The following is a 22,213-nucleotide window of genomic DNA, read 5'->3' as shown; positions in this document are numbered from 1 at the left end:
CCAGGGAAGCCCTGAAGAGTTAGCTTTTTAATAAAGATGTCTGAGGTACTTCAGTTCCATAGATCCCACTGATCTATTATATAGATCATAATTATCTAATTTTATTCTCATTGCTTTGAGGGAGAAAACAAAGGAGGCTCATGCTCCTTTACCTTTTTATAAAGGTCACCTGAAAAATCATCCACCTCTTCAGCCTAACAGCCTCCCCTTTCATTACATTACAGTCATTTAAGTGTGTTTCCTATTAGAACGTGGGCTTCTTGAAGAAATGAACCATATTATCTTTCCTTCAGCATACTGTTTCAGAATACTCTCAATATTTCCAAGTTCGTTGACCAAAAAAGGGAGGAAAGAAAATGGTTTTTCAAGACTGAAGAAGAGACACAGATTATACATTCAGGTGTAAGCAAAAATGTTAGGAAAAAGGAAATCCAAATTAATCCAGTTATATTTTCCCATTGTACCACAATAAAGAGACAGTCCCATTTTCAAAGAAATTAACTTTTATTTGAAAGGAGACTACCCTTCCCCTCACTATTTTTAAGGACTCTATACAATAGCCTACTTAAACCATTTCCCCAATACCAAAATTTCTAACAGCAAAGCATACAACTGCTCTAAATAATAAATAATAAGGCTTGTCCTTCACTGATTAAACTTCAAAAATTTCAACACAAAAATCAAACTTTACGTTTTTAAGTTTTAACAAATGTATTTTAAATACAACATGTTTTGTAGGAGTCCACAAGCTTTTCATCTCTAAAGAAATGACAATTTTAAGGGTTCAAAAATTCTGTTCTTCAAAAGAAATGACCAAGTGTTTCCTTCTATAGCTTCAAACTTTCTACACTCAATTATTCGACTGCTCCATGCCACCCCAGACAAACCTGACATGACTGAACTACTTTATGTTACTAACTTCCCCAAAAGAAAGTTAAAAAAGGAGTTTGTAGTAAATGCAGCTCTCTAATACCATGTCTAATACAATATCTAACACAAAAGAAGCTTTAAAAAGATCATTTCTTTCCTCATTCGATTAGGCAGGAGTCAATTTTCTGTAAAAGCAACAAACAAACAAAAAACCATTTACAAAAGCATAACACTGGGGGTTCCTTTTTTACTCAAGATGTTTAACTACTCAAAATGACAACAATTACATCTTTAAGAATATAATAAAAGGGGTGAAAACAGCAATACAATCGACAAAGTGTAGATGCTAAATAAACCAAAGATGGTTTTAAGGGTTCTTTTTAAGGAGTAGGAAGGATTAGAAGCTTGGGGAAATCCAGAATTAAACAAAAAAAGAGAAAGGGAAAAAAAGAAAGAAAAAAGGTATCCTCAATTGCAACCACTCTGTTTATCAATAGCGTCCTGGAAAAGAGTAAAAAAAAATTTTTTTTAGTCAAATGAGAATTATAGTTTGACTTGCCTAATATTTTCCCAACTATTAACAGTCACTATATACCTTAATTTTCTAAAATAAACCATTAATTAGAAATGAGGTTCTTAATGCAACAAAAGCAAAAGTGTACGTACTTGGGCTGTAGGAACGAGATCTTGATCGTGATCTGTATCGACTATAGTAAGGAGAAGGCGATCTTCTTCTGTAGGAAATAAAAGATTATTCAGCATATCACATAATCACTACACCAAGGCAGATAAAACCAAAAATTCCATCATTCAAAATAATAATGGACCTAAGATGAAAGCTATTAAGTTTTCCATGTGCCAACAATACTAGAACAGTATTGGCCAATACAGATAATTAACCTCTTTTCTTGGTCTTGAGAAAAATCATTTTTCCTACTTTCAAGAAAGCATCATATAAAATCTATTTAATTTTTTTTTTTTTTTTTTCTTTTTTTGGCCACGCTGTGCAGCATGTGGGATCTTATCTTAGTTCCCTGACCAGGGATCAAACCTGTGTCCCCTGCACTGAAAGTGCGGAGCCTCAACCTGTGGACCACCAGGGAAGCCCCATATTTTAAATATTTTTATTAATACACATTAAACATAAATTAAAAGTGCCAAACACTACTACTATCATCTAACTTAGAACAGAAATTGTAAGTTAAAACATTACCTGTATCGGTAATCATAGTCTTCGTACCTGTCGTACCCACGATCATATCCTCTATCATAGTAAGAATCTCGACGTCTGCCACCTCCTCCACCTCCACCTCCACCACCACCGCCTCCACCACCACTGCTACAGAAAAATGTGAAAACTCTACATCAGTGTGAATGATTACTTTCTGTCATCATTTAATATAAATGGATGCTTAAATAAAATGGAAGAAGGGAGATAGACAAGAGAGAAGAGATAACCCTTTCATGCCAATTACTTCCACGTCTCACTTTGCTGCCTCCCATGGTATTCTGCTTTTGCTTCATATGTATAACATAAATAACCAGGAATAATTTCACAAAACTCTCCAAACTATAAAATGCTCTTCTATTAATGCACTATCCAAATCAGCAACACCTTTTCCATAAGGTGAAAAAAGCATTGTGCTTTTTTTTTTCCATAAGGTGAAAAAGTACCAAAATGCTAAGATGTATGTCCTATGACTAGTTCAAAAGCAGTTAATAAATATCAAGAATTTAAAAGTAACCAACCCTGAACACCAAAGATAACTGAGGTCCAGCGCTAAAAATTTTCAAGGTCTGGTGTTCAAACCTCTGGCAGTGAATTTAAACTCTAAGCCCTCTTTTTCCTGCTGTTTTCCCAACTCCTAATCATAGGGACATTATTTTCACTATTATTACTATTTTCAGTAGGCTCTCCTTGTCAAATCCTATATTTTCCGAAGAGGCTTCACATTAAATGAAAGCCTATATTTCTTCTTTCACTCTCAAGAAATACTGCCTTTGGTTATATTATACTAAAAAACTTTTATAAAAGTCCCTACTTATATACACAATGCAAAACTGGCTTTTTAAAAAACAAACATTAATATCAGTAAAACCATTCCATATACACAGAGGCTTCCAAGGTCACATAAACATTAAGAGAATATTTAAAAGCATACAACAATTTTCTAGTATTTAATATTTTTTCTATTTCTGTAGTACAAGAAAATAGCCAGGAATGCACTTCAATAGTTTTAGTTTCTCCCCATGCTCAAATATACATATAAAAAATCAAAGAAATAAAACGATTCAAAGAATACATATAGTCATATTAAATAACTTTCAATTCAAATTACAGAGAAAAGAAGTTTATCTTTTGATTAATCAAAATTTTGCACACATTTCTGGTGGATTTCTAGCCCCTAAAATTCAGCTTAGGAAACTTGAAATCTTACTGAGTTGGTCTGCCCATGTATATGCCTGGTGTAGGTGTGTGCGCTCTCTTGGTGATAGAATAATCTACACGAATTCTTCTACCATCCAGCTCCATTCCATTTGCCCTTTCCATAGCCTATAAAGGAGAACAGGCACAGAAAGTCATGCATAATTCACCAAGGAGAAACTATCAAAACTGCAAAAAAGGGCTTCCCTGGTGGCGCAGTGGTTGAGAGTCCGCCTGCCAATGCGGGGGACACGGGTTCGTGCCCTGGTCTGGGAGGATCCCACATGCCGCGGAGCGGCTGGGCCCGTGAGCCATGGCCGCTGAGCCTGCGCATCCGGAGCCTGTGCTCCACAGCGGGAGAGGCCACAGCAGTGAGAGGCCCGCGTACTGCAAAAAAAAAAAAAAAAAACTGCAAAAAATTTAACACATTTTTCATTTGAAATTTCAAAAATTAAAATTCTCTAAACACTTCTTTCTCAAGTAAGAAGGGCTAGGATTTGATGTATTAATCCCTGCTATACGCATGTCAATAGTACTGAGTTTTCAACGTGCACGTGGACACTTAAGCAGGCCTCTGCTGAAAGACTAGGGGCAGATACAGCCATAAAGAAGGAACCACATAACCTGGGGAAGCCTGCAGAATTCTGAGGCTTCAGTAACTAGCTTCAGTCTGAGCAACTCAAAGCAGAAACTGCAACTCAGTGGACAAGTCTAAACTTGTCAAGCCATTCCTTAAAAACTCGTCGAGCCATTCCTTAAGTAACACACTGCCACCTAGTGAACTCCAAATATAAAGGAACTTCTTAATCGGCCAGCAAGTGCTGTCTTTATGTCTGTGCTCACATTCCGAAACACTGCCCTTTGGTACGAATACCAATAAATCCAAAAATGAATCCAACCACTTTAACACATTTTAAGAAGTTCTCAGGAACTAAGTAAAGTTGCCATTTTCATTTTATCTTATCCAGAAATAAACCTAAGAGGAGGAGGTGTGTGAAAATACCGGACAAACAAGTTTCATATTAAAAAAATGTTTAATTATGATATTGTTCGCACTTTGCAAACTTTCACCAGGTAAGATATCCTGGTATTTCTAAATTTACACCTTTATCCCTTAATTGAGAACAGGAATAAACCAATCACAAACATGTAACAGTAAAAAAACACCATTACTGTGTCTATCATAATGTCTATAACATAAATGTCTTCAACTCAGAGCATTATTTTGTTAGAATTATCCAGCGTTTTTCAACCACACCACTACTGATACAGTTGGGGCCTGCTAATTCTGTGTTGCGGGTGGCCATCCTGTGCACTGTAGCATGTTTAGTATCATCCCTGGCCTCTACCACCAAATATCAATAGCATCTATTATTTTTGAAAGATACTGTTTCATTACGACTGCTTATACCGCAATCAAACACTGTTGATGCAAAGAGCAATAATGACCTATAGCCAACTACTGTCACGTGTAAAATGGTACAAAAAAGAAATGCCAGTACCTTCCATTTCTTTAACAAATGACCTTCAAAAATTCCTTAAAATGGAATTTTCTAATTCAGTCACCATGAACTTTTAATATAGAGAAGGCAAGCCTACTGCTTCCTCTATAATCCATTATCTAGAACATTAGAATAGCACTATTTCAAATCCCTGACATTGATTAGGATCATTCTGTTGGGCAAATTAAGAATGGCACTAGGGCTTCCCTGGTGGCACAGTGGTTGAGAGTCCGCCTGCCGATGCAGGGGACGCGGGTTCATGCCCCGGTCCGGGAAGATCCCACATGCCGCGGAGCGGCTGGGCCCGTGAGCCATGGCCGCTGAGCCTGCGCGTCCGGAGCCTGTGCTCCGCAACGGGAGAGGCCACAACAGTGAGAGGCCCACATACTGCAAACAAACAAACAAACAAACAAACAAACAAACAAAAAAAAAAAAAAAAAAAAAAAGAATGGCACTAAACAAAAATGAAAAAGTACCAATTCTTTCCATGTATTATTTTTCATTTATAGAACAGAATGGTAGATGAATTTTAAGAGAACAGATAAACAAAGCTCTGTATAGACAGGGAGCTAATTATAGACACTTACAAAAATTAAACAGATTAAACCTAAACATAATTCTTTTTTTGTTGTTGTTGCATTGGGTCTTAGTTGTGGTGCGTGACCTTCTCACTGCGATGGCTTCTCTTGTTGCGGACCACGAGCTGTAGGCACGCGGGCTTCAGTAGTTGTCACATGCGGGCCCAGCAGTTGTGGTTCACGGGCTCTAGAGTGCAGGCTCAGTAGTTGTGGCGCATGGGCTTAGTTGCTCCGCGGCATGGGGGATCTTCCCGGGCCAGGGCTCGAACCCGTGTCCCCTGCACTGGCAGGCAGATTCTTAACCACTGCGCAAGCAAGGAAGCCCTAAACACTATTCTTTTAAAAGGTCAATGTAATCATTTGCTTGGAGCATGAATAAGGGTTATTCAAAAGAGAACACTTATATATACTTCACCTTTTCCATTAACTCAAACACATAACCTCACTTTACAAAGCCAGATTTCAATAAAGATATGCCTATACCAGAGAGTATTAGCTGGAAAGTGAAACTGGCCATTCCAATTCTAATACTGAGAGGTAGAGTTTAAATCATGTCAGACAATGAAAAAGGACATAATGTTTATGGAACTGGGAGTTTATCAATCAGCTTTTAACAGTAACTTTATACTAAATAATGCACATCAGAAAATTTTCAAAATAACAAATAATTACAAAAACAAAATTACCTCCTTTGAGTCATCTATTCTCTCGAAATAAACAAAAGCAAATCCTCGCGACCGTCCAGTTCGCTGGTCATAAACCACATTGACACCACTCAATGGTCCATATCGAGAAAATACTTCGCGAAGATCTCTCTCTGTTGTGTACAAACTGAGGCCAAACACTCCTAGACACGTGTTGGGATCTGGATTTGCCTGTTGAATAAAGATGTTATTTAATTTTAAGCTCCAAATTAAAATAAAAACACACAGAAATACTTAGCTTAGAACACTTCACCCAATACACAAAGACTATATTGTTTCAAGTCACTTGGAAACAAGAATTTAAAAGAAAAAAAAACAGGGGAGCTATATTTTACAGTTCATAGTACACTCAAGCCTTCTTTAGAATATACTTCAGGCTGCATCCTGAATAAAAATGTCCCTAACTTTCTAGCCCAGCAATTTTCAGAACGTATCCTAAGAATTCATCCTTAGTTTAATGCCATATTTTTAGTTTATTCAAATGTTTCATATCCCTTATAGATTTGTACTCAACCTTGAATTCGTCTGCAATTGCTGATTAGGTTCTCCTCCTCAATTTTTATTCTTTAGCAAGGATAATCTTTCAAGGTTCCCATAATCCAGATTTGAAAAATTAATGTGCAAATTTCAAAACATCATTAAATAATAGCAGACTCCACCATGGTTAAATACAAACAAACCTGAATGTCACATATCCAAGACTCAATTTCCTTATCAATAATAAGGTAACTTGATTCAAAGAGAGATTAAAAGTATTACTTCATTGAGGAACTTTGCACATTGCTCAATATAAGTGTTAGCTATTACTACTACTACAGAGCTTTTGCTGTTTCCTTGCTACCCCCTTCCCATGGTAAAACTTTTAATCTCAGTATTTTCAACTCAGCTTTTCAATTCAATTCTTGGAACATATTGCTTCTTCCCAAATTTCTTTCTTTTTTAAAAATAAATTTATTTATTTTAGGCTGTGTTGGGTCTTCGTTGCTGCGCACGGGCTTTCTCTAGTTGCAGTGAGCGGGGGCTGCTCTTCATTGCGGTGCACGGGCTTCTCACTGCAGTGGCTTCTCTTGTTGTGGAGCATGGGCTCTAAGCACATGGGCTCTAGGCACACGGGCTTCAGTAGCTGTGGCACGAGGATTAGCTGCTCCGCGGCACGTGGGATCTTCCTGGACCAGGGCTCAAACCCTTGTCCCCTGCATTGGCAGGCGGATTCTTAACCACTGCACCACCAGGGAAGTCCCCAAATTTCGTTTTTTTAACAACTCAAAAGTCAAAAAAAGAGAACACACTTGAATGCATATAACAATATTCATATAGCCAAGGATGTTTCTGAAGTACCATTTTTTTTTTTTTTTTGTGGTGCGCGGGCCTCTCACTGTTGTGGCCTCTCCCGTTGCAGAGCAACAGGCTCCGGACGTGCAGGCTCAGCGGCCATGGCTCACGGGCCCAGCCGCTCCGCTGCATGTGGGATCTTCCCGGACTGGGGCACGAACCCATGTCCCCTGCATCGGCAGGCGGATTCTCAACCACTGTGCCACGAGGGAAGCCCCTGAAGTACCACTCTTAAAACAGTGCTGTAGCTCCCATAAAAGATGTTATACTATGACTAAATACACAGAAAGACAAAATATGCTTTCATTAACTTTTTTTTTTTAATTTATTTATTTGGCTGCGTCAGGTCTTAGCTGCAGCACTCGGAATCTTTGTTGTGGCGTGCAGGCTCTAGAGCACGGGCTTAGTTGCCCTGCAGCATGTGGGATCTTAGTTCCCCGACCACGGATCGAACCTGCATCCCCTGCACTGGAAGGTGGATTCTTAACCACTGTACCACCAGGGAAGTCCCTCATTAACTTTTAAAAAACACATACCCTGCTGCCTGTATGTCTTCTCCGGTTAGACATTGGAGAATGACTTCGGCTCCTGCGACGCCGGTATTCTGGTGTATAGGACCTACTTCGAGATCGTCTCCTATGAGAGTGAGAATGGGATCTGGATCGAGTGTAACGTCTATGAGAATGCCTCCTTGACCTCGACCTTTGAGAGAAATAAATTTAGGTAAAAATACTGGAACAAAATGGCTAACGCTGTTAAAATCAAAAGCAAACGGACACCAAATGAAGGCTCCCTGAGCAGACAAAACCAGGTCAGTCATTAATTTACCTTAATCACCAAATACTGTGAAGATACTGCCTGCTCACCATATAAGCTGCTTTGTAACAACATACCACTGAGCCTCATTCCATGTTTGGTTGGAGTGCTCCCAGTTTGCAAAGTGTCTTTTTGGTATGTGTACAGTAAATTTTTACTAATTATGTTCATGATTCATTGGTTTTACTTTCGCTTTCTGAACTTTTGACAATGCCAAGGACCTATACGTATATATATCCCTGCTTATTCTCAGCTCGTTTCCCCTTTCAGAGGAAAAAGTATTCTTCCTCACTATATCTCCTCCTTGTTCCCAGTCTATCCCTTCTAAATTCACTCTTCCCACCTTACCTTACAAACATGTTAAGGCTCCACCTTCTTTAGAAAGAAAAAAATCAACTAGCACTAGCAAGAAAATTCTTTAATATTCTACAACATGGATAAACCTTGAGGACATTATGTGAAGTGAAATAAGCCAGTTATAAGAAGGCAAATACTGTGTGATTCCACTTAGATGAGGTACTTAAAGAGAAAGAAATAAGATGGTGGTTGTCAGCGGCTGGGAGGAGAATGAGAGTAATTATTTAATGGGTAGAGTTTCAGTTTTACAAGACAAAAAGAATTATGGTGACGGATGGTTGTGATGGTTGCACAACAATATGAATGCATTTAATACCAGTGACCATACACGGAAAAATGGTTAAGACTATAAATTTTGTGTATTTCACCACACAAAAAAGACAAAACAAAACATCAACTACCATTACCATCACAATAAAATTGCTTGATTATCACGTTTTCAAAATAGTCCTATATTCCCTCCACTGCTAAGTATCATTTCCTTTCCAGTCTTTCCTTAGCCTGCTGCAATCTAGCATCTGCTAAATTAACTCATCACAACCTAAATCCCCACTAAACTAATAGTCTTCATGTCTAATGGTCTTCATTTATTCAAGCTTTCTACAGCATCTCACCAATCTCTCTACTGCTGATTCCTAGTTCATCTCCTATCTGATTATTTCCAGTTGCTCACAGTCCTTTTTCTTTGCCTATTAATGCAAAGAAAAAACCATTTCTTATTACTATTCATACGATCTATCCTTAAACACCCAGACCAGTAGTCATGAAAGTCATACAAAATAACTTCTATGAGGCATTCAATAAATGATATAAATGCTAAGGGCCAGAAAGTTTAAACAATAAAGCTAGGAGACTTAATAAGATTCTACTAGGCAGACAGGGGAAAAGTATTCTAGGAATACCAAGAACAAAGGTTCCTTAGCAAGAAGACATGGAAATGTGATTACACAATTGCAAAAGAGTATCATCTGCTAGGAATTAGGATACTTATAAAGGAAGGAATGAAAATGAAGATGACAAAAGGACTGGGACAAATCTTGTGTATGAAGCTTAGAGTACAGCTTTATTGAAAGGAGGCATACTATCTTGAGTGGGAATGAAAATAATATGAATGGCCTACCATCTACAAGAAATTAATCACTGGCCGTGGTGGGGGAGAAACAAGAATATAACTTGTGTTTTATACGGATACCGAACAGGATACTTCCTATTTTCCTTAGCACCAATTTACAGCTTCAATTAAAAAAATAAAAAACACTAGTAAGACAAGTTGTCACATAAAATATCAATAGTTATATTTAAATGCAGTGGGTCCTTCGTGTGGAGGGGTGACTGTACCATGCCATTTTATATAAGGGACTTGACCATCTGAGGATTTGGTACCCGCAGAAGAACCAATCCTCCCCCAACAGATACTGAGGGAGGAATACAGTAACAAAAAATGACATTAATTAAAAACCTTTCAGGACTGCTTACCTTTTCTCTAAGTCAGATAGTGATAAATATTACAAAAAAAATTAGGAATAAGGGAATAAAGAGTGTGCACGGTATTTAATACAAGAGCAGAGAACAGCATCAAGTGATATGAGAATATCTTGACGGAAGAGAATTCTAGGCTAAGGGCAGCAAGTGCAAAAGTCCCAAAATGAAGATGTGCTCACTTCTGTTTCTACACCTGAATTCTATCTAGCACTATTCTGCACATGTGGATTCAATTAAATATGTAGAGTGGTTAGCAAATCAAGCACTAGGCTGGATCCTGGATACAAGAGAGAAAAAGACATAGCTGTGGACTGCACGAAAAGTACAGCCTTTTAATTAATTCTTCTGTCTCATGCCCCCTTGCAATCACACTCTATACAAAGACATAAATTACCTCTTTAAAGAAGAAATTACAATGACTTATCAAACCGACTGTCCAGGTTGTTTTTATTTATTTACTTTAAAATTTATTTATTTATTTGTTTGCTTGTTTATTTATTTGGCTGTGTTGGGTCTTCATTGCTGTATGCGGGCTTTCTCTAGTTGTGGCGAGCGGGGGCCACTCTTCGTTGCAGTGCACGGGCTTCTCATCGCGGTGGCTTCTCTTGTTGCAGAGCACGGGCTCTAGGGGCATGGGCTTCAGTAGTTGTGGCTGTGAGCTCTAGAGCGCAGGCTCAGTAGTTGTGGCGCACGGGCTTAGCTGCTCCGCAGCATGTGGGATATTCCCGGACCAGGGCTCAAACCCGTGTCCCCTGCATTGGCAGGCAGATTCTTAACCACTGCGCCACTAGGGAAGCCCCAGGTTGTTTTTCACTGTTTTTTCCGCACACCAGTACACCTGGGACATCTGATACAGTGAGCCCTGCAATGGCTCACTAGAGACTTTGTTTTAATCAGTGTAAGTGGTAGTGGCTGGGGCTCTGAATCACTCCAGGACCACTTCCTGCCAATTGTATCTGACCAGAGTTCCATGCTGGACCTAATTAGTTAGAATCTTCAGGTAAAGGATGTAGCTAGAAGGTGAAACTTGAAAAATCTTCTCAAATCATTCTGATAACCAGTACAACATACATACATCAACCATCTCTGCACTAAACTGCATGCCAAGTTTCCAATGGAGAAAATTACCTTTTTGTTGTGCAAATATTATTGAAATAAAATCAAACGTTAACCTTCAAACGCCAAGCACATTTAAATCAAACAACACATATTTAATTTGTATTAATAGCTATAGCATCAGATAGATTAATGGACTAAGGGAAGATTCTACCTTATCTAAGTCTTTGTATCTATTACGTATCATTCATTTCTAAACCATAGCTTAAAAAAAAAGACAACTTCATGATTTTGAGTCTTCAGTGAAATTTCCACAAAAAATGCAACAAAAATGAGGGATTTGGTAAAAACCACTTTGCCCTGAAAAATCCAAGAAAAGCATTTAAAACATACTTACATATTATTTTAAACACACTTACCTGGATTTTGATCTTGATCGAGAGTGGGATTCAGAGTGTTTGGAAACTCTTGATGGACTACGAGATCCTGACCTGCTCTCCGATTTTACACGAGCAGGAGTTCCAGTTGGAGATTTTGACTGAGAGCGAGACTCCTAACAAAGAAGACAGTATTACAAATGGCACTGGTCACGTAGATGCCTAACACCTAACATTTAAAGTACCGTAATTATTTATATTGATTGCTCCTGAAAAACAAATGGTTAGGCAACACCCTCCAGAAAAAATTTCAGCTCATTAATAACCCATTGTTAATATTGCTAACTGTCCTCAATAATTCCCTACTTGAACCAGATCACCAATTCTCTATTAACTAAGTAATCATGCAAATTCATCTACAACTTGATCATACAGACACTGGAACATAAACCATACATTTACTTAACCTAGGACCCATTCATTCTTCCAGATTCTTTTAATTCTACTTCACTCTTGCTTTCTACTTCTCTTCATTCTTCATTGAGTTTTTCATTTTTCATACTTCGTGTATTCTTCCCCAATTCAAACAATTCAAAATAGCCTTAAAAAAAATATTCAAGTGCTTCTATCTGACCAATCTTCTGTTCAATTTTTTCCCCCATTCAATTTTAATTTTCTGATCTTTAATACTTTTCATTAGCCTTCTTTTATCTTGATTTATCTTCCACATTCTTGGAAAAAACTCTTCAATTTCTTCACGAACATTAACCTTAATGGAAAAAGAACATTTAGTATATTTAAGCACGTGGGGATTATAAAACTCTGCTGGAGTTCAGAATGTTATCTATCAAATGGAAAAGCCAGCAGGTAAAGTGCAAATAACTAGTTTATTAAAAAAACAATTTTATAATCTTTAAAGTTGTTCAAAAGTCTAGTTTCTAACAATTAAAGAGAATTTACTGAATTTCTCTAAATGTTTTTTTACCATACTCTTCACCCTCCTCCCCTTTCATGTTTCATCCTAGTTCCTAAAACGTGAACAGTTTTAATATAAATACTTAATTCAAGCATAACTCTAACAAACTGTAACCCCCCAACCTATGCCTTAAGTTTTCACTAATCTATAACCTGAAGATTCCAAGTGATCTTAAAATAAGCTTTCACTAAGCCATGCTAAGGTATCAAGATATAGTTAAAGCAAAGCATCATAGGCTGAAATATTTGTACACACCTATCTAAACTCACACATTACAGGACACATGTTGAGGTTCAAAGAAGTAAAAAAAATTAGTAAAATCACTACCATCTCCTGATTTTGTTTGACCACTATCTTTGCTCACTCTGACTTAACCAGAAAGATACAACCTGAAATAAAACAAGCATACTGAAAAAAACCAAGGGGAAAAGAAAGTATGAAATTTAAAAAATTTCCCCTTTGGCTTGTAAATTCCTAGTAGTAGATGTATTTTTGCAACTGAGCCATTTTAAAAATTCTATTTTATCCAATGAAGTACATAATGTACATTACAAAATTAGTATCATTGTCTTTGTTTATCCTACCTCTTTTGTTCATAGTTTTTGCATATTTTATGCAGTTATGCATACTTATACTCCCTTCAGTAACTATATCCTTTATCAGAAAATTGACTGGCTTCTGAAGAAGTTGGATATAAAAAAACTGATTAAAAGCCTGTTTTTTTTTTTTTAAATTTGATAGACATATGAAGCACTTATGACAGAAGTAGGATGGACAGTTTGGTTTCTCTGTCCACTTAAGCCTTGATTATTAGTGAAAATAATCCCAATTTCCCACCAATTTTCATTTAGGCTATTAAGACTATCACGCAACTTCCTTAAAGTTTTCCTTCAGGTTTCGTGTCAAAAGACTTATTTATCAAGGACAGTACTAATGCTGCTAGGCCTATTTATTTTTTTCAGATGAAAACAAAATCAAAATATATAGCTACCTTTCTGTTCTATATCAGCTTTTCCCATTTATTTACCTACAATAAGTCTTTCACCACATCTCAGATACTTTCTAAATTTCTGGACAGATGCCTGGAGCAGGCACAGCAACTTAGGCTTTTTCATTCACTGAAACTGTAAAAGCAGCATATTCAGGACTAAAAACAAAAACAAAACTAAAGTATGGCTAATTCACTTGTAATTGAAGTCTCACAGGCCAGTTCATTACCTATAATTCATTAGGTAAAAATACATTTCCCTCTCCCTTTTGGCTTTTCCTCATATAAAACAGATCCCTGGTATAAATCTACAAACATCACCACAGCCTTTTTTATACATATAGAAAGCTTTGTGTTCTGTGACACTCTAAAGCCTTTAATTTTTAGGACAGAAATCAAAATTTTATATATTAGGTTTAAGCTTTCCATCATAAAAACAATAGTTGAAAATTATTCAGTAGTGCTGAAAATAACCACTTTTTAGGTATTAATGTTAACCAGGTAACTCCGTAACAACTTAAAATTTAAATTTTAAATCCCATTTCTGGTATAGCAACCCACTGGAAAATATGCAATTTTCCTTTTGTTTGTTAACAAAAGCATTAAGATATGACAGAATATCTTTTCAAAAGACATCAGCAAATTTAAAAGAAGGCTTGCTTTTTATTATCCAAGGTGTCACAAATACGTAACCTCCTTTGTTGCCTACTCTTCAATTTTTATATCAGGGAAACCTCAACCTACATATTTTTTTTTTCCCGGAATCATTCAAGATTAAGAAAGAGTAACTTCCCTTTAACTTATAGAGATGTCAATAATTTTAACCTCCAAAAGCAATTTAGAGACTTACCTATCTAAAAAGCAAATGAGTAACTGTCAGTAAACTTAAAGAATAAACTGCAAAGCATAAAAAACTTTTAATCTTCATAATTATTTTTACTATAATACCAAACAAACGCCCTGTCATTGTAAAGAACTGGTAGTTTAGTCTTCAAACACACAGTCATATTCACCGTTTTAAAATAACATTCCTCAAAGGCTGATAACCAAATAAATGCCACTTTCACCAAACTGTGCATTGGAAATCAGGCAACCATAAGCCCTTTATGGACAAATGCTAGATTTCCTTTTCTACCTTTGACTTGTCTTCATTATGAAATGGTAATTTCAACTTTTTCCAAAGAAATTCATACAACTATTCAGAATTTGGAAACGGAATTGAAATTGCGAAGAGAAAAATAAACTAAATATTGAGAAGGGGTGTTATCTGTCCTGTTTCACTAGAGACTACTTAACCTGCTCTTAAAGCTGTCCAGTCAAGAAGTTCTGCAAATTCTTCAGTAACCTGCATCTAGACCCACCAACCATTAAAAATATAGTGCCTACTTGAAATGGGCAGATTAATGACTCAACCAAATCATACCACGAATTTTAACAGAATATATCTTAAGGAGGCTTCCAGTCTACCTTACCTACTATAAACCAGGAGCTAGGCAGAAAGTTCTCACAGTACAACCTGCTTAAGTAGTGTCCGTTTGTATTTTGAACTATTTTTTATTAACAAGATGCCTCTGGTGGTAGCTGAAGGACACAGCCAAAAATAAAAAGAAGGCGCTAACTACAATTACTAAGAAAGTACTATAGTGTATCCAATACAAGCAAAGAACTATCTTTCTATCTATAAAAATAGTATAACCATGTACTATTTTTTAAACCAGGAAAAAGGTTATTAAATATGTTCATGTTGTCGAACATGAATGATTCCTACAGCAAACAATAACTGCAGGGTCTTTTAATACAGCTAGTATATTATAAATGTGAAAAAAATTCTGACCATATGTATGCTTAATACTTAAAGCCCATTAAAATAAACCAATATAAATGCTATGCTGTAACCCATTCTAATATTATGGCAAGGCAAATTCCAAGGCAAACGCCAAGTAACAGTGCCAAGTTTACAGAAATTCAAGTCTATATGAATATAGTATAAGCTTTTAAAACAAATTCTCAAAATTATATTTCCCTACTACTTTGTAAAATTGGAGAGTTCCACAGAAACATACTAGTGCATTTAGGTAAACTGTATGTGGGGGTGGGCAGGATTTTAAATTACCCAAATAACTTATATTTATTGTTCTAAGAACTTCATTCTTTAGGATTTGAGGGAAACCTCCTGTGTTTACTCACTTCTTTCATTTCAGTCTACAGAAATAGCAGTTCTGCCTCCTTCCTTTCGAGTATGATAGACTGCTTCTTTTACAGATTCATCCTTAGGCTTGTAAAAGGAATACTTTCACTCTCTTTTTAATCCGTAACTGGTATTAGAGCAATTTCTTAAAAAGAAAATACCGATTGCTCGTAACATTAGCTATTTTTAAATGATAATTTCCCCCCTTTAAAAGTCATACCAGTATGCTGCATTCTAAGTAAGATTAAAGTGGTCTTTGTACCTACAAAGGCTCACACATATTCCAACCTGTATGTCTTTATATTCTCTAAAGTTTGGAATAATTTTGGCAATGTGTTAGACAAATTATTAAGGAATTGACAGTTAATCAAATTTAAACTCATGTCACACTGTGAAATTACCTGTAAAATCTACAAATCTTCTGTACAATTTTTATTTATTTATTTAGTTTGGCTGTGCCACAGGGCTTTGCGGGATCTTAATTTCCTGGCCAGGGATCAAACCCTAGCCCTCGGCAGTAAAAGCTCAGAGTCCTAACCACTGGACTGTCAGAGAATTACCTTCTGTACAAATTTTAAATGTGGCTCATAAACCGGCCGGCTTATATGCCATGATCAATTGTAACGTCCAAAAAGCTAGTGTGTTAGTGGCAACTTCAAAGGTACAGAAACAAGTGTAAAAAGACTAAAGTGGTTTAACTATATTAAAACAAACTACTAAAAAACAAACAAACAAACTACTAAGAACCTGTTACAGAATTCACTACTTATGTTCTCAACTTCTAATGTCATGGAGTATTTACAAATCTTGAATAAGTAAGACTACAGGGCTTTAGTTTCAAGGAGAAAAATCATAACTTTTCTTCTACCTCAGATTGGTCAGGCCTAGTCACTCACTTTGGTGAAAATCATGAGACAATAAGGATTATACAGAACTACATACAGCAGTAACTTAAAGGAGGGAGGGGAAACCACACTTCCTTCTGTTATTCTCTTCTCAACTTTTCTCTTTTTAGTGTTTAATGATTCTTTTCCCCATCTGATCGCTACCATTTTCTCACCTCCACTTCAGTCCTACTAAATTGGTTATGACATGCGAACAAATAATCAGTATTAATTCACTCAGCTTGTGGCTATATACCTTTTATAAAGGTCCCAGGGTTAGTTACTTGATGCTTGAGCACCCACTGATGCTATCAAAGAGGTTTTCACACTGTTCACAAGTTCTAAAATCTATTATGCTGATTACTCATGGCTATTTCACACCTGTTATATTACACACTACACCATAAGTAACCAACCCCAGTTCATTTACAAAATTAAGTCCATAAACAAAGTTTATCTGTATTTTTTTTAATGACTCTCATTCTTAAATATTTAAATCTCTTGATATTCTTTCAGATCCCAAGACTCTTTATACTTGTTTTAGGAATGGTACAAATCATAAAAAGTATCTACGACAAATCTGTAAAATTAGTTAGGCACCATGGGTATGATTAGTTGCACTGCTCTTTTTAAAAATCCCAACTTCTGCTTATATTGAGCAAATTAGCACCCTTCAGTGAAAGAATCTCAAATACAAAAATTTGAGTGTTAAAACGTCACCTTAAGTTTTACAAATTCTCTGCTTAAATGGATGGGGGAATAAAAAAAGCATTAAAATTGGATAAACCATACTACTTTAGGGGAAAAAATTAAACCCAAGACACATAAGACTATCCCCCAAGTTTAATACCACTCCTACTAAAGGAAACCTTACCCTTTTGCAACAGGTTGATGAGATACATAAAATTAAATTGCTGAAGAAGGTGAACCAAGTTTTTTTTTTTTTTTTAAGCTAAAGTGCTAACATTCTTAATCTGTAACAGGGATTCAATCTTATTTGTATTCTTAAAAAAAAAGAAAGAAAGAAAGAAAAAAGAAAGCAGAGGGTTGTTGTTGTTGTTGCTGCTGTTTTTTAAAAAGGAGCCAGTCACCAAGCTGGGTTTTTAATGGCATAGTCATCACCCTTATTATTATTACAAACCAGGGTTCAAAGAAGCAAAAAACCACCAAAAAACAAAAAACAAAACTTCCCCCATTTCTGCTATTCTTCAACAAAATGTCTTAACACACACAAATTTAAATTCCAAACTGCTACAGATGAATTTGTTTTGCTCTTCACTTTTATCATCCAGGTAATCATCTCATATATTAAGAAGGGGAACACTAGGAGTCTCTTTAAAATATTCCAGCTACTCAAGAAGCCAGAATAAGCTCTGAAAAAAGGACGCCAGAGTAAGTAGTATCCTTCCTCTTCAACTATTCTCAACTATTCTACAAAGCACAGACAATTGTTGAATTATAAGATAGAGAATCCTTAACCTCTATTAAGAGCACTGGGCCGCTGTCAAAGAAAAAAATTGGACTTAACGTTTTTCTAAGTTTCGTTCAAAAAAAAAATTAGGGGTAGAGGGGAAAGAGTAAAATAACAAGAAAGTCATAATTTCCGTTCCCCTTAATTTCTATCAAGGACACTAAAATTTTTTGAGATTGAATTTTAGTTGAAGTTGTATTCTTTTTCTGAAGATGACATTCAAAGTCATAGACCAAGTGCCAACCTCACTCCCAGCTCCAAAAGACATTTCCACTTAAAATTCTGTTAACTTGATATACATGTCCCAAGCAAACTGCTTTAATGGACCTACTTATTGATATTTTAATGGCACCACTATTCTCCTGGATCCCTTAAAAATGTCTCGCTCATTCTTTACATCCCACTGCTGTCCAGTTTAGATCAGATTTTTCATAAGCTCCTTCCTTAAATATTTCAAGTGTGCCCTGCTGCTCTTCCTATATTGGTCTCTGTTCTTTGCTAAAATTCCTTTCATATCGCCACTCCCAGAATTAAAAATCCATAGATGGCTCCTTACTGCATATTGGATTAAGTCCAAATTCCTAAATCTAGAATTCAAAATCCTCCATTATCTGACTACACAGTCAAATCTATCATGTCTCATTAGTCCACCAACCTCTTCCTTGTCTCATCCTTATAATCAATATTCGTACTTCCCTTATCATAATGTCCAGCATAAGTTTTACATATTAGATAAAGCTTTCCCTTTCCTCTAAGCTCACGAAACTGCTCAGCTTTATTTTCTGAATTCCTTATTAATTCTATCACACAGCACTTGATTATATACTTACTTTTACCCAGATGTGAGCTGTCAGTCATCTCAAATCAGACTCCAAGCTCTCTTTCCCTTAAGAACACCTGGCCTTTACTAAAAAGGTAGTGGATGCTCAACAGTTTCACCCCAGGCGGAAGGGAAATTGGTTGGTTAACTCTTAGGGTTACTTATAACAAAATTCGGCAATTACATTTTCTTTCCTAAAGCTCTTTTACTCCAGTCCTTTGAAAATGCAAGAGATATTAATATATAATGGAAAATTAGGCTCCTGTCATTGTTTTCAGCAAACTCCATTAATGGCTCTGAGACACTGAAGTGCAGTGTGCTCCTTTAAAAAAAGTAATCAAAATATATACACAGCATAGTTTAAGTATACAATGAGCAATGGACTGGGACTTGTAAATCTCCGATTTCTGGCTGCATGGTCTTCTGGGCCTCAGTTTTTAATTTCTTAAAATGCTAAGAGTTCTCCAGCCCTTGCAAAATTATGAGCAGTATATGAGAAAATATGTCAAAGATGGCGGGGAGGGGAGGAGATCCTAAAATGCTATAGAAGTAGGAACTATTAGTACGAGTCCTGTTTCTTTAATATGTTCCGCAGTCTCTAGGAACTTACCCTCTAATTTTAAGTATCTTTTCAATAAGATGGGGTTAAAATGTGTTGTTTATTCTGTACATAAAGCAAATGAAATCTGAATACTGACCTATCAATGTTTTCTCTAATTTGTTTTAGTCAAAAAGTTTGAAGTAAAATAACTACTTAAAACACCTCAGAAACATCATTTGAAAATCGTTTTTCTGAGGCTCTCTAAAAGGTTACTACATTTAGATTCAAAGATAACACAACAACTGTATTCTATAAAACCTTTTTAAATTGTTGGTTTGTGGTTAGTTGATAAAAGATCACTATAGTTTAAAAACCAAAAGCACTGGTGAATATGAAACTGCTTTAAGAGAACAACAACAACAACAACGACAAAGCATACACCCTCAGAAAAGTTTCTGGCATTTTAATTCTTCACCCAATTATGAATAAAGACAGATACCTCAACCTACCAAAAAAAAAAAAAAAAAAAAAAGAAAAGGTAACAGGTGAATATATTTATTATACAATCGGAGTTCATTAATACTAAAACACATTTGGGTAACGCATGTGAAAAAAATTTTCTATGACCACAAACACTCTAAAAGACGAGGAAAAGGTAAAAACCTTTTTCTATTAAAATAAATTGTTAATGCCTACATGCATTTTAGCTTAAAACTGGGTGGGAATCATATTTATTTCTTTCTCAGATGGGTAAGGTAACAATTATCTAGAACTAGCCCAAATTCAACCTGATGACTACATAAAAAATAAGAACTTAAAGGAAAACAAGGTCCAAAACAGTAGTCCTCTTCACTTCACCACAAACCAAAATAAACATTAACTGCCCAAAATTGTACTTAAGTTAACTGAAGATTAACAGACAGCAAAATTTCTTCCCATAACTACCTTTTTCAAAACAAGAAGCAGCTTATGACTAACGACCACCTAAATACCATTACATGATTTTAAAAACTTCTGTTGGGACAATCAATACCCCATCCTAAAAAATAAGCAGGTTCAACTATTCATTAATATCTACGCTCCAGATTTTATTAGCGAAATCCAATCTTAAAGGCATTAAAGATAGCTTTCTTTGTCTCTAACCTCAAAAAGAAAAGCCTAAATTGACCTTCTGATTTAACTGTCTGTTAACTGTTCCAGATGCTTATCTTATGAACTTCAAAAAAAAAAAAGACAAAATTCATTCATCCAGCATACACCTGAAGTGTTTTTTATGAGTTTCCCCTAGTGACCAGAATGCCAACACAAGAGCCGGAAAATGCTGCCTGGGGGCTGTTTTCTTTTCAGGGTTCTACACTAGCTCACATCAATGTTCACTACTAGGGTGACTGTGGAAATATAACCCAATCATTGCTAAACGTTCTAGTATCTTTAAGCTGAGGATAACGTATCTTTGTGATGTTTATATTCATCACATCCAAAATAATGAAAAACTTTGAGCCCTCTTTGCTGGGGGATGGGTTGAGAAGAGAAATGGAAGACAGAGGGCCTGTAATTTTCAGGTAACGTTTTGAGTTAAGAGAATAGTATTAACTACTGTAAAAATACTGAGCCATGAAATTTGTTCAGTTATGTAAGATTAAGACAGAAGATTCCCTTTTTTTTTTTTTTTTTTTTTACCGTAAAAACCTGTAAAGGATTGTTCAGTGTTGAGGTGAAAGGTCATAGGAAGAAAAGCATTAGAAGGTGAGATATAAAGGAGAGAAAGAAAAAAAAAAAAGCCCAACATCAAGGAATTCGAAAAATAAGGCGTTATAGCATTTCCACATTCATTTTGAAGTGAAAGGAAAGCAGAAGGGACATTAAAGGAAAAGGGCTCCTCGCGTAGTTTTCCCCTCACAGCTCTCGTCTTAAGAACGCTTAAGGGTCGGTGCGGTCGTTGACTAACCACTTCATTAGGCTCGTCCCACCTTCAACCTCAAGGCTTTCGCCTTTATAGACGCAACGCCGCCGGTTCCAACAGAGACGCGGCCGCTCACTGCAATAGAGAGCCAAGGAGACACAGGCCCCAGCTAGTCCCACGCCAGCTTCTCCCCGCCCGGACAGCAGCCCCGCGCACTTTCGACCCCGAGACCCTCTACGATGCTCGGGGTCGCCAGAAACGCCACCGCAGGAAGCACCTACCACTATCCGGCCGGGGGGAACTCCCTGCCGTCTCCTCCCGCCCCACCGGGACCCACACTTCGGAACAGAGATAAGGAAGCCTCGGGGTGGGGAGAAGGCAGGGCGCACCGCTGGGGGAGATCGGACCCAGGGGTCCAGCTATCAGTCTCCAAAGAAAGGGGGAAGGGGAGGTTATCCGTGGTGTTTGGGGCAAGAGTGTAACCCAGAAGCCATCTTGGGATGTGAAGAAGCGACCTCGATGGCTCCAGAGGCTGCTCCCCGCGGGCCCCCGCAGAACTCCCCGCAACCCCGCCCGACCGCGCTCGTCCCAAAGAAACCCCGAGCATCGGGCCGCCGCCGAAGACGGCTCCCGCGGCTTTGTACTCACTCTGCCCTCGAAGTTGTTCTCCTCTACATCACTCATGTCGGCCAGGCACTCCCCAGAACTAAATAAGAGACAGGTCTCGGCTTGAGGGCCGATGGCCTAATCAACCAGCTGACTGGACCGTGGGGAGGAGGAAAGAGACGGCAACAACAGCCGCTCCACTCCACTCCCACTCGGTCGCAGGCTCCGGCAAAATGGCGCCGGTGCCGCCAGAAACCTTCTGGCCTCCCGAGTGCGCGACGTAAGGAGGCGGAGCGTCTCTGTGTCGTCAAGTGGCCCCGCCCCCAGCGAGGTTTTG

General features: G+C 37.2%; 1 protein-coding gene across 1 annotated transcript; it reads right to left on the bottom strand.

Moving 5' to 3' along the window:
* Nucleotides 1–491: 491 nt before the first annotated feature.
* On the bottom strand, nucleotides 492–21,954 carry TRA2A (transformer 2 alpha homolog; the record flags this gene model as incomplete). The annotated part of the gene is made up of 9 exons (XM_079711937.1): nucleotides 492–1,371; nucleotides 1,537–1,604; nucleotides 2,084–2,209; nucleotides 3,309–3,424; nucleotides 6,062–6,250; nucleotides 7,948–8,113; nucleotides 11,542–11,675; nucleotides 21,552–21,631; nucleotides 21,915–21,954. The coding sequence occupies 9 exons, from the start codon at nucleotides 21,952–21,954 to the stop codon at nucleotides 1,361–1,363; spliced, it is 930 nt and encodes a 309-aa protein (XP_079568063.1). The 3' UTR covers nucleotides 492–1,360.
* Between the last annotated feature and the right edge of the window lie 259 nt (nucleotides 21,955–22,213).

The sequence above is a fragment of the Hyperoodon ampullatus genome, assembly GCF_949752795.1.
Source record: "Hyperoodon ampullatus genome assembly, chromosome: 9".
In the NCBI taxonomy this organism is placed as follows: Eukaryota; Metazoa; Chordata; class Mammalia; order Artiodactyla; family Ziphiidae; genus Hyperoodon; species Hyperoodon ampullatus.
Note: the sequence above shows the minus strand (reverse complement) of the source record. Positions and strands in the feature narration are given on the sequence as shown.